The sequence below is a fragment of the Carassius auratus genome, chromosome 20, assembly GCF_003368295.1.
Source record: "Carassius auratus strain Wakin chromosome 20, ASM336829v1, whole genome shotgun sequence".
Classification (NCBI taxonomy): Eukaryota; Metazoa; Chordata; class Actinopteri; order Cypriniformes; family Cyprinidae; genus Carassius; species Carassius auratus.
The window spans coordinates 3,946,579-3,961,008 of NC_039262.1; the positions used below are offsets into that span (position 1 = coordinate 3,946,579).

General features: G+C 34.9%; 1 protein-coding gene across 2 annotated transcripts in view; it reads right to left on the reverse strand.

The window, feature by feature from the left end:
* Window positions 1-14,430, reverse strand: part of fut8b (fucosyltransferase 8b (alpha (1,6) fucosyltransferase)) — a 76,595-nt gene that overhangs the window by 28,294 nt on the left and 33,871 nt on the right. Inside the window, exons 2-3 of one of the 2 annotated variants that reach the window (XM_026290474.1) lie at window positions 3,953-4,058; window positions 1,284-1,763 (exon numbers count right to left, since the gene is read on the reverse strand). In XM_026290474.1, the coding sequence (XP_026146259.1) occupies window positions 1,284-1,486 (203 nt within the window). In that variant the 5' untranslated portion in view covers window positions 1,487-1,763; window positions 3,953-4,058. Of the gene's footprint in view, window positions 1-1,283; window positions 1,764-3,952; window positions 4,064-14,430 lie in introns of both variants that reach the window. The other variant, XM_026290473.1, reaches the window with a different exon arrangement.

The window sequence follows — 14,430 nt, forward strand, 5'->3', positions numbered from 1 at the left end:
TTAGTATTACACTAACATTTCTGCATTTCTCTGATGCTTTTATCAAAAGTGACTTGCAAAAACTATTAATATTAAGATTATAAAATGTAAAATAAAATCAAGAAAAACATTTATAAACATGTTTTTCTAATATCATTCATTAATATTAAAACAACAATCCAATAATAAAAATATACATGATTTTAAAATGTTCTTACAATTATAATATGTAGTCGCTTTTTATATCTATCTCTCTCTATATATATATATATAATAAAAACATTACACTGCAAGAGCTCTAATAAAAAACAACAATTATTGAAGGAAGTAAATAAAAACAAATGTTCATAAAAACATTCACATTTTAATATCAGTATTCTACTGACAATTCTGCATTTAGCAGATTATAGACATGGGATTTTATGTCTACAGAACTCATATGCTTCTACTTCTCTTGTTCTGTTGGAAGCACAAGCGCTGACACTGTATGGAGGGCACTACACTCACATCAGACAGAATCGGGCCAAACGCTGCACATGTTAGAAACGCTATTTGGTGACAGAACTCTGCCTTGACACCATAAACCAAACTGTGTCTCAAATATAATATTCACCAACAAATTAATCTATAATACACAATGCATCTTTATTTTATTATTTATCAGCATTAGCTTACAATCTGCACAGGAGTGGAAAAACTGGAAATCAAGATAAAATAATGTTGTCAGAATCATTTATACATGTGAAAATCTAATAAATAGTTGTACTTTGGTTCAAAAGAAAGACAGGAATCATGCATTTGTTGCAGTTTTTCTGCTGATTAAGGGAGAATACAAGACTTCTTCACCTTACAAATGGCTGTTGAAAGCAAAAATAATATGAAATGAATATATGTGACCCAGGATCACAAAACCAGTCTCAAGTCTCTGGGGTATAATAGTCAACAATACATTGTTTGGGTCAAAATGATTTGCCAAAAATCATTAGGATATTAAGTAAAGATCATGTTCCGTGAAGATATTTTGTAAATGTCCCACTGTGCATTGCTAAGAAACTAATGTAAAGGCAATTTTTTGCAGTTTTTCATATAGTCGTATCTGTCAAATATCATAATATCCTAACAAACCATACTTCAATTGAAAGCTTATTTATTCAAATCCATAAATGCATTTATTCAAACATAAATGCACACATACAGTATGCACAAACTGTGAAATGCTAGAGCAAAACACCAAAATAAGTCAGAAATAAGTTTAACTAATTAGATGCAAAGCAGTGTTAATTAACTGTAGTGAGCTGCTTTACCGTAGTGACTGAGCCATGCGCCGCAGGTCTTCGTTCTGCTGCTTCAGTCGCTCCAGCTTGGTGAGGATCTTTGCCAGCTCACGGCTGGAGCGTGGCACATCTTCGTTGTCTCTCACCAGATGTCCCCCAATATAAAAGAGCAATGTCCCCCAGGCCAGCAGGACCAGCGCTATCCAGCGCCAGGAGCCCGTCCATGGACGCATGCTGCCACCAAACTCCAGTCACAACCGATGGACGCCGGGCATGCTGGGTCTGCCGGTTAAAGTAGAGCTCTTCAAGTGGGGCGTCCAGAAGCGGTTGTGTCTATGTAGATACATCAATAGACCGTGGATATTTGTGCATCATGACACGTCAAGAAGGCAGATCTACCATTCTGTATCTACACTTGATGATTGTGGGGTTTGTAAGCTTCACTGGCGTCTCATTGGCTTTAACAGTTTTTGGAGTCCAAAAGTTGGGATCTCTGAATGCATTACTGCTCTGGAGAAAGAAAGAGAAAAAGATGTTACATGGTCGGTGGGTTAGAAGACAGCAGAGAAAAAACAATTTTCAAGCAACTATCTGTCATTGATATCTAAGGTTAAACATCATCAATCAAAATGTTCTGTACATGTTCTTATTTGTGTGCAGAGAAAAGGTTCACTACATACAAGATTCACAACAGGTGCATAATATATACATGTCTGTTCTAACATTGACAAATCTGAAAGGTTATATAAATAATAGATCTAACGTTGTATATTACAAAGTTAAGGCTTTTTGTTTGATTTTGTATGAGAAACACTGCAAGTAAGAACAAAACTAACTTTTCTATGCGACCCTGCAAGCAAAGTAGAACTGTCCTTAAATAATAAATGAAGTTGTCAACACTGCAAACGCATGACCCTGCAAAATGTACAGTGCAAGAGAACCAGAACATTTCTGTTTAAAATCAACAAGGCTGACCAAACTGCAAGTGAGAAATGCAACAAGCATGCAACTGTGCAACACTCCAATTAAACACATCAAAACTATAATCTTCCTGTTTGAATCAATGACATTGCCAGCACTTGATATGCATAACGGCAAGGGTGCAATGCAGCAAAACTAGAACACTGCCAGTGTGTGATCCTGCATCACTTCAAGTGAGAAATGCAACATTACTAAAGTGTTCCTGTTAGAATCAACAAAGCTGTTTACACTGGATGCATGCAACGCTGCAAGAGAACATGTGTTGCAGTTGTAATTTAACGCACTGCAAGTGCATGTCTTTGCAACACTGCAAGCGATGACAGAACTAAAGTTCCTTTTATAATCAATGAAGCTTTTTACATTGCAATTGCATGCAAAACTACAATTGTGCTGTTCAGCCATTCTATTCCTGTTGTAAATCAACAAAGCTGTGCAAGCATGCAGCATTGTAAAAAACAGCTAGAATGTTTCGGTTATAATCAATTAAACTCACTGCATGTGCAGGTCATTGCAACACTGCAAGCAGAGAGACAAAACTAGAATATTCCTTTTATAATCAATGAAGCCGTCTACACTGCAAACGCATGACCCTGCAACATTGCAAGCAATAGGATGTTTCTGTTTAAAATCAACAACACTGACAAATCTGCAAAAGAGAAATGTAACAATTAAAATGTTCTTGTTACAGTCAACAAAAGTTGTCTACACTGCAGGCATGTGTGATCATGCAACACTGCAAGAGAGAAATGCAATTAAACTAAAATGTTCCAGTAATAATTAATTAAACTCAAACTGCATGCAGGCCATTGCAACACTGCAAATAGTGTGTGACAGTGAAGTTGTCTAGACATTTGCATGACTGTAAGTGTGGAATTATTATATAAACATTTTAGCCTCACACACTCCATATTCCTAAGACCAAATTTGATTTTAATGCTTACTTTTTTCTGATAAAGTGTTTCTGTGTTGAGACACTACATCAAATCCAGAGTCCTGATTCAAAACAGTTGCTACAGAGAACACAGCGGGCTAATGAAAATGAACTGAAAACATCCAAATACAACTAAAACACACAAATAAAAATGCAGTTCCTCACAGCCCTGCCTCAGCACCCACAAGGATTGATCAAAATGACAATCTCATGACAGATGTGAGGAGACTCTTAAAATGCCTGGACCCGCTGCGGCTCCTCACCGCGTACATCTGTTCTGCCCTCATCTTCACGTCTCAACTCTTTCCTTCTCACGGATTCAGACCCTGACAGCTAAATCCCCCTCGTTCCCCCAGACATGTCCCGCAGATGTTGACACATGCTTTGTGACCAATCACCATGCTGTCAAACTGATGTGATAAGTGCACTGGAACGACCCTAGAAAACCCAGCGTCATCAGTTTTCCTCCAGGAATGATTGAGACATTCATTGCTGACAGCGATTTGCTGCGATATTAGCATTGGCAACCACAGGCGATGCAATGCTGGTGATGAGAGTTTAACTTTATGCAAAATTAACAGAGTGATGTGGCAGCTACCAGGAGCCCGTCCATGGACGCATGCTGCCACCAAACTCCAGTCACAACCGATGGACGCCGGGCATGCTGGGTCTGCCGGTTAAAGTAGAGCTCTTCAAGTGGGGCGTCCAGAAGCGGTTGTGTCTATGTAGATACATCAATAGACCGTGGATATTTGTGCATCATGACACGTCAAGAAGGCAGATCTACCATTCTGTATCTACACTTGATGATTGTGGGGTTTGTAAGCTTCACTGGCGTCTCATTGGCTTTAACAGTTTTTGGAGTCCAAAAGTTGGGATCTCTGAATGCATTACTGCTCTGGAGAAAGAAAGAGAAAAAGATGTTACATGGTCGGTGGGTTAGAAGACAGCAGAGAAAAAACAATTTTCAAGCAACTATCTGTCATTGATATCTAAGGTTAAACATCATCAATCAAAATGTTCTGTACATGTTCTTATTTGTGTGCAGAGAAAAGGTTCACTACATACAAGATTCACAACAGGTGCATAATATATACATGTCTGTTCTAACATTGACAAATCTGAAAGGTTATATAAATAATAGATCTAACGTTGTATATTACAAAGTTAAGGCTTTTTGTTTGATTTTGTATGAGAAACACTGCAAGTAAGAACAAAACTAACTTTTCTATGCGACCCTGCAAGCAAAGTAGAACTGTCCTTAAAAAAATCCCCCAGACATGTCCCGCAGATGTTGACACATGCTTTGTGACCAATCACCATGCTGTCAAACTGATGTGATAAGTGCACTGGAACGACCCTAGAAAACCCAGCGTCATCAGTTTTCCTGTATCTACACTTGATGATTGTGGGGTTTGTAAGCTTCAGTGGGAATAAGAGCATAAATTAAGCTTTTCTAGATGCAACAACTACAAAACTCTCATTATAATGATAAAGCTGTCTTCTCAGCAACATTGCAAACCAACGACGCACAAAACTAGAATGATCCCTTTATAATCGGTGAGGATGATAAAGATATCATGTTGTTGTTTTATCTTAGAAAGAACAGTTTAAAACATTCCTGTTTTAAACGAACAAAGCTGACTATACTGTAAGTAAGAAATGCAACAAAACTAAAATGTCCCTGTTATAATAAAAAAACGTGTCTACAGTTCACTGCAATGCAAAGAAACACAACTGGAATGTTCCAGTTATAACTCATATCTCTCACTGCAAGTGCATTTCATTACAACACAAGTGGTGTGATAGTACTAGAACTGCAAGCAAGCAATGCAACAAAACTAAATTCAGATGCATTGATCTGGTTTTAATCGATGCAGTTTCTTCAGTGCAAGCGTGCAGCTCTGCAACACTGACCGAACAAAATGTTGGTATCAACAAAATTCACTGCAAATACATGTCTTTACAAGCCCTGCGACAGAACTACAACAAATGCATGATCGTAAAACACTGCGGGTGTGCAATGCAACAGAACTACAGTAGAATGTTTCTGCTTTAAAATCAACATAGCTGACTTCACTGCATACATGAAACAGTGCAAAGAAACAAAACTAGAATGATCCTGTTTGTTTTAATCAATGTAGTTTACAATGAACACTGCATGCAAACACAACTAGAATGTTTCTTATAAATCTACAAATTTGCTGCAAGTGCATGCTATAGCAAGCAATGTGACAACTAAAATACTGCTTTTATAATCACAGATGCTGTCTACAAACACATGGCACTGCTATAATGCAAGTGTGCAATGCAACAGAATGAGAATGTACCTGTTTAGATACATTCTAAAGGTCTAAAGTACAAAATAAAGTACTTTTTCTAACAAGCATTATTCACAAGTGCATGTCCTTGCAACAATGCATGCAATGCAACAAAATAAACAATGTTCCTGTTACCTCAAAACAGATTTCTACACTGCAAGTATGCAAATGCATTTCTGTAAACACATGATACAACAAAACTATTTACTGTTATGATCAACAGCACTGTAAGACAGTAATGCGAAAAGCTAGAATGCCAATATTTAGAGCAAAACTGCCAGAATACCTGTTGTAGACATCATAAAGAGATCATTCTAGTTTGTTGCATATCTCTCAATGCAAATGGAGCATTAAAGAGAAATATGACAGAACAGCTTTTAATGCATCTTTATTGAATATTAACAGGACATCAGTTTTCATTAGGAGAGAGAAAGACAGAATCCAGTGTGAGGGCTGATGAGAGATGATATGTCTGCAAAGAGTGACGTTAAAGCACGGAGCTTGTGTCATCATTTGATCTTCTAATTCCCCTGTAGTAACATCACAGTTGAGTAATTGTGTTCAGTTACATGATCTTTCAGCCACACTGTGCACTGATGTAAAAGTCAAGCCACATCCGATTTTCCTGCCATTTCTCTGATTAGAGACCGGGGGGATTCATTAAGAATGAGTCACAGCTGCTGATAGCACTGTGTTTTCTTTACAAGCCAAACTATGGAAGCCTGATTCTGCTGCAGAATAATAATAACAATAATAATAAACATAATCGCAACTTTCATCAACTCTCGATCCCACTAAATATTCTGTTTACTCTGAAATGCATTACGTTATGGAATTGAAATTTGTTGCAAACAGCATTTTTGCATCATTTACACCTAAAACTCACCAAACAGAGCGTCAGAAATGTCCTCCTGTACTCAGGATGGACTGTTTCAGGGTTTTAAACAGGAGGAAATGACACAGCAGCAGATGTGCTTGAGATCTGTCAAGTGATCATCATCTAGATATGTTTATGGAGTCTAACGGGGGTTTTATGTTTCCTCTGTAAATAGAGGCTAATGAGGACAGAAGATCAACAACGGAAACAGGTCTGTCAACAACAGAGTCTCTTGTTAACAGTGCCTTGAGATTAGCATAGCACATCATTTAAGATTAAGATGCATTTATGATAATAAAAAAAAAATGTTTTATAACACTTATCAGGTAAGCCTATAGCTATACTGTACAAAAATAAGTCATGTGCCACTTTGTATGGAAGAAAAAGATAAAAAGCTACTCCCCATTACTGAACATGTGATGCTGCAGATTTTATAAGCTGCGCTCAGGCAGTATGTCGTTTTTGATGTTTTTGATAGAATCTCGAAAGAATTTTAAATTGCAATTCGTCACAGCATTATAAATGTCTTAACTGTCACTTTTAATCAATTTAATACATCTTTGATGAATAAAAGTATAAATTATAATATAAAACCCTTTTGAAGAAAGAAAAAAAAAGCCTCATACCTCATGCAATTTGTGATGTTCTTTAACCTGAAAAGACATTAAATTAAATTAAAACATTAAAACCCTCTTAGCTTGTGAAGGGTTCCGCCCTCTTTTCCCATCATGCTTTGCTTCCCCAGTAACGCCTCCTCTGACCTTTCAGACTCAAAGCTTCATCATCTTTATGGTGCTACACGACTGTCATTTACCTGTCAATCACTCAGAAGAAAGGTCAACCCAAATGACCCCCCCGACCCGACACGATGTGCTCAGAACCCAGACAGAGGGTCGTACATCACACAGCGGTACCTGCCCGCAATAAACCTCCCCATGAGCGCTGAATGATGCATGCATGACCTCACCATGAATTATACTTAAGGTCAACGTTTTGACGGATTACAACAGGAGCCTTGCAGTGCATGTCTTTGTGTGTGTGTGTGTTTGTTAGGGGGCCTACAATGATCCAGCAAAGGGGAATGACAATCTAGGACAGGATTCATCTGGGAGATGCTGGACGCTGTTAATCAAACCAGGACAGGGGCACAGGGATCTGCCAGAACCACATCAAAACAAGAACACAAACTCAGCAATCATCCATTTAGAAATCTGTGCTTTTCCTCCAAAACTGGGATAGACTGCGTCATAGAAGCTTCTACTGTACTGAGAGATCGGGACACGTTATTAACCTGTTCTAATAAACTATAGAAAACACAGACTGACATCAACTCCAGCTGAATCCAGCCAAACTCTACACTATTGTTTCAATGCTTCTAAGTATGATGATGGTGTTTAATAAACATATTTATTATATGTAGGTATTAAATTATTATGTCACTTGAAAAGAGAGAATCACTTTGGCTTAAGTCGTGGCCTAATGGTTAGAGGGTAGGACTCCCAATCGAAGGGTTGTGAGTTCTAGTCCCGGGCCGGACGGAATTGTGGGTGGGGGGAGTGCATGTACAGTTCTCTCTCCACCTTCAATACCATGACTTAGGTGCCCTTGAGCAAGGCATTGAACCCCCAACTGCTCCCCGGGCGCCGCAGCATAAATGGCTGCCCACTGCTCCGGGTGTGTGCTCACAGTGTGTGTGTGTGTTCACTGCTCTGTGTGTGTGCATTTCGGATGGGTTAAATGCAGAGCACAAATTCTGAGTATGGATCACCATACTTGGCTGAATGTCACTTCACTTATAGTAACATCAATTTACTACTACAACTACTACTAATAATAACAATTATGCATAATGCAAAAAAAATATTGAATAATAATAGAAATAATAATAATAATAATAATATTATAATTATAATAGATGATGTAAAAATCATAAAAAAATAAAATAAATAAAAAATGTAAAATATTTACATTTATATATATTTATATATATATTTATATATATTTATATATATATTTAATACATACTATATACTGTTATAATACACTAACTTGTTTATTTATTTATTTTTTCATTGAATTTATTTAAAGGAATTAATAATTTAATTGTATAAAAAAGGGGATGGCACCTTTAAGATAAAAGCATCCCAAAAAGCAGTTCTAACATACTGTAGCACAAGACAAAACAGAGAAAACAGAGAAGAGTAGAATTCTTCACAATTTCAACAGATTTTCATTTCCTTTTATAATGTTTATAAATGCTGAAAACTATTCTAGGAGTAAAATCTTTACTGTTATTATATTTATGATCATGCTCACACCATTTCTTGGGAAACACGACACAAGGTCTTCTTCTGAAAACATTAATAAGTGAGCAACACGCATCAGACGAGATCTCCAGATGTATGATCACACAATCTTCAGGAGATTACAGGATTAAACTCGTAATCTTAAAGTGGAGAAAGTATAAGAACTTGAGCCCTGGATCTCCATCATGTCCTTGACTCCAGGGGAAACATCCCTGCAGTAAGAGACTGTCAGTCATGTAAGAAAAGACAGCATCAGCTAAACGTCAGAATAACTTGTGTGTGACACGTAACTCTATAAACTCACTGCCCAGAACAGTTTGCTGACGCTCAATATTGTGGTAAAGTGACATGGACACAAAACACCACGGTTTCACAGCATTTAAAAATCAACTGAGGATGGCTTTCAAATTCAAGTTGAACTTCTGTATTTGAACATGAAGCAGAATTGCAATTAAAATTCAAATGAACTGAAATTTAAAAGTAACAAGAAAATCTGAATAAAGGTTCCACAAAAGATTTGAAAAAAGTATCAAAAGTTTGAAGGTTTATAGACCTTACTGACAAAAAAATAAATAAAAATAAATAAAATTTTAAAGTGAACAATAACAGGATAGAATTAAAGATTAAAAGATAAACCGATAGACTGAACGATAAAACAATAGACAGAACAACGAATTAAACAAATTAACTATAGATTGAACAATCAAACAAAAGATTGAAAAATAAAAACAATAGATTGAAAGAAAACGACAGAACGATAGCATGAACGATTGAACAATACACTGAATGATTATGGAGTAGATTGAATGATAAAAATACTAAATGATAAAATGAATGATGGATTAAATTATAGTAAGGGTGCAACGAGTAACCGTGAGCCGTTTGAATTATGGATAGGAGTTTATATTAATGTACGTCTGAGGGGAACTTAACTGTCCTTAAAAAAAAACTTTAGATGGTATTTTTTTCGTTTCATCTGTATAATACATATTAGTTCAAAGTTCAAAAGTTCAAAAGTTTACGGCGGTATCCAAGAAAACACTTAAAGCGCCACCTGCTGGCAGAGAATGAATCTGCATCTCGTTCGGTTCGTCTGCTGTTTCAGCTTCATGCATATATTTCTCCTGTATAGTTTCACAAAACTAAAGTCAAACCATTCTGTTTTTGCTTCAGATTTCAAAATTATACAATCTAATTTAGATTAAAAACTGCTCATGTTGCATGTGTGCAGCATCTTTGTGTGGATCGTGATTCAAATACAGTGGCTGCCTCTCGTTTTAAATGGAAAGAGCACAGCCACAGACAAAGCCTTGTTTTGTTTATATGAAGAAATATATTTTATTTGTGTTACTTGTTTGATTTGGGCCTTATTTTAAAATTTCAATTTAGTTTTGTTATTTACATTTACATTATATTTAATGTTACATAGCAGACGCATTTATCCAAAGTGACTTAGAAATTAGGACAACAGAAGCAATCAAAACCAAGAAAAGAGCAAAGATATCCAAGTGTTATATTAGTATATTGTTATAGTGCTATATTTCAATTTCACAAAGAAATGTGCAGCATTATGTCCAAACAATAATACAAGGACAAAATTAATTTAATATTTTGTCTTAAATCTAATTGCGTTAAAAACATTGTGAATCGATTTGAATCGTAAAATCTGAATTGTGAATCATGAGTTGAGTGAATCTTTATATACCTAAAATGATAGGACAACAGAGAGATAGAAACACACTCTCTCTCTGTCGCTCTGCTCTTCTTTAGAGTTGGGAAAATGTTGTTTAAGTGTTTTGCAAACGAGGCTTTAATTAGACACCAGAGCAAATAATGAGCAGTCAGACGTCTCGTCTTTCATGTCTCACCGTCTCTCGTCTGTCTCTCGTTCATTAGTGAGGTGCAGCTCCAGCTGCTGAGGCCAGATGTGCCCTGCAGAACAATGCAGTCAAGGTCAGAGATCCCAGCATCTATCGATCCTGCTCTCAGAGCGCTAAAGCACCGCCAGACCATGTGCTTTCATCCACACTCTGAGCTGAAGGGATTACACTTACAGGGGCCGGGTTAAAGAAAAAAAAAAACAAATCCAATAGGACATAAAAGACACAAATGGAACCACTTTACCCTCAGAGTTATTTCTTCAACAGAAATGAGATAAAACTGATCTAAAGGAGACTCTCTCCTGCTACTAGATCTCAGCAATGACTCTAACTGTACTCATTCAAATCTCAATATGAACAAGCATTTCTCATCCAATAACAAAATCAATTATTAAAAGGAAAAAAAATGCGTGCACACATCTCAATATAAGACAGTTATTCCTTCAATGAAGAACTACTCAATATTTAAAAAATTTAAGTTATTATTTAAATATATTAAGTTATATATTTTTATTTATTTATATATTTAGTATTTACATTTAAATATTAAAGTGATTACTGTGGTGGCCAAAATTATTAGAACACTAGTATTTTTTATTTCTAGGTTTTGCTGAAGTGTTTCAGTAGGAAATATCAATTTACATTTCCAGACATTCATTTTACCATTTAATATAATAATCCAGTGAGAGTTTTGTCTGACAACAGCCAGTGCTATATATATATATATATATATATATATATATATATATATATATATATATATATATATATACACACACACACACACACACACACACACACACACATATATATATATATATATACATAGCACTGGCTGTTGTCAGACAAAACTCTCACTGGATTACTATATTAAATGGTAAAATTTATATTTAATACATATAATATAATATATATATATATATATATATATATATATATATATATATATATATATATATATATATATATATATATATATATATATATTTATATAATTTATATATATAAATTATAATTTTTGCTTACAAGAGCATCATTGAAAAAAAAATTACGTTTCATATCATGCTAATACATATTCATGGTAAAAAGGGTACACTGTACTGTATTAATATGAAGAAATGTTCATATTTTTTACTGGTATTTTACCTGCATTTAGTATTTTGTACTTGTATTTTGAAAGCTGCGTTATGTTTTAGCGTTAATGAAAATGTCTGTAAAATTAATTGACCAATCGTGGACATATAATGCCATATAAGAATGAAAAAATGTGAGTAATTAATCACATCCTTGTTCAAAAGTTGAGCTGGTCTGGTTGATTGTTGGCTGTTGAAGGATCAAGCTCTGAACTCAAGAGTCTGCTATCAAACACACACAGATCTGCGGTGAAAGGTCACCCGTGGAGAGCAGTGATTTGACATGCTTTCTTTCTTGAATGATCAGAAATGGACTGCAGGGGACAAACTTGACCTTTACTACCTGTGGTACATAACACACAGCTGCGGCGTCTCCGCTGTAATGAGCCGCGGTGACAGCTGACCTTTAGCGCTTCACAGGCTCCCGTCATAAAACTCCCAGCAGTCACTTAGTTAAAACAACACGCCGGAGCGTATTTATGTAGCTGGAGAAATACATGACAAAAACTGCAAAGCTGGATATTTGTACCGTACTTCACATCTCTGTCTGCGCACCAGCATCACGGTCAAACACAGATGCAGGTTGAGAAGTTACCTTATTCCATAACTTTATCACAAACTAGTGACTTTATTATTCCCTAAATGCATGATTTTAGAAAGAAAATTCCTCCTAACAGTGGGGAAGTTAAGATAAATGAATTACAAAAAGTACTTAATTGGCAAAAAAAATCTAAATAAATGAATACAATAAAATATTAAATTCAATTAGAATAAATATATTTTATTAAAACTTTCTAAATTGCAATAAAATAAATTGAAATATTTTAAAAATATACACTTTTTTTTAAGTTTGGGGTCTGTAAGATTTTTGTCAGAAGCTTTGAAATATTACTTCAAGTGGTTATCTATTAAAAAAAATTAAAAATATATAATATTCTGTGGTGGCAAAGCTGAATTTTCAGCGGTCATTGCTTAATATCTTTGTGGAAACCACATTAAATTTTTTTCAGGATTATTGTATGATTAGGAAGTTTATAAGAACAGCATTTATGAATGTCTTTACTGCCACCTTTGACTAATTTAATGTATCCTTCCTTTTTTTTTTTTTTTTTTTTTTACTTAAATGACATATATACAGTATGTCCATAGTTTTGATTAATTTATATTTCCATTTTAGTTATTTTAGTACATCACTAAAATATAATGCAAAAATGGTATACATTTTATTTCAAGTAACAAACTTTTCTTTAATGGTTTTCATTTTAGGTTCAGTTTTAGCTATGACTATTACACCCCTGATGCCAGTATCATAAACATTGCTTCTTGTCCTCAAGTAGCACAGATAACTGTACACTTCAGGTAGCAGAGTAAAACCTGAGAGCAACATTACCCACTCCATGACTGTTTCTTACAATCGTAAAGAACAAACATTGACTTTTCTGTAACTGGCTCTTTTATGAGATGCATTTGAGGAGAATTTCTCCCGTTCGTGTCAATGCAAGTGATATACTGACTCAATATCTAATGCATCACTCAAATCAGAGAAAGCATAAGACCCAGTCTTCTACTGTAACCTTACAGTGTGTTTGCTTACTGTTGAATGCATGTGAGCTTCAGCTGAAACACACTCAAAAACAACATGTCTTTCCTTATTCAGCATGCAAGCTGCATTTTTAGGCTGCTTGTATTTGCATGATTGTTTCAGTTCTGCTGAATGCAATGTAATAGAAACATAATATCTCATTCAGCACATAAACACACATCTACTAGAAGTTTCCCTGAGCACACGCTACTTTCTTAAGGTCAGTAATGACGGGATAAACATATGCAATGGCAAAAAAACTTCAGCCCTTTCACACGACAACTTCTGTGCATTTGTTTGAGCAAAGAGTGTGTCAGTGTAACAGACTGTAAGTATGAAGACATAAGACGTGTTATTAAGACAGAGACCCTTATTTCCCCTCATAATCCTCTTAAACAGTCTTCTGATTTGACGGTAATATCCTCAGCGGACCGACCTGACCTGACTTCATGTGCTTCATCTGCAACACTTACAAAAGCTGTGCACAGGTCACACTGCATCCTCTAAAAAAATAAAGTAACTAAACAAATGAATATTCCTTGGGATTTAAGAAATCGTACATTTATGCAATAAATAAAAAGTCTTATTTTTATGCTTATCAAGATTTAGTTTGTACAGTGTTTAGACCCTTTTTTTGTAATTCTTTTACTATAATAAAATACCATAAACTCAATTTAAGTAATATATCTAGTGTCACATTACTGTAACAAAATGTAATTTGTATGATATTGAAATCGACAATATAATTGTAGTATGTATATTATATTATAGTAATATTATATTTAATATCAATACCAGAACATTTTATGGAAATGTGAATTTATTTAAGCAATAAAAGAAAATTAAACTTTTTTTCATGACAATTAAACATTTTCTTCTCAAATTCTCAGTGTAATACACTTGGATGCTTTACAACTTTTTATAAGTATTTATATTCTCAATAGTTATTCTTTCCAATAATTAAACAGGAATTCATTTATTATTATTTTATACACCACAGAAACACTGCTCTTCTGGTAAATACACGAATGCTGGTTGAATTATTCATTTGTTTGTTCTGAGAGCTCACAAGCAAATATTTGTTTATTATACCATTTTTAAATGTCTTAGATTTTTTTTTATTATTATTGTATCAAGTTTTTTTATTACTTGAAATATTTATATTT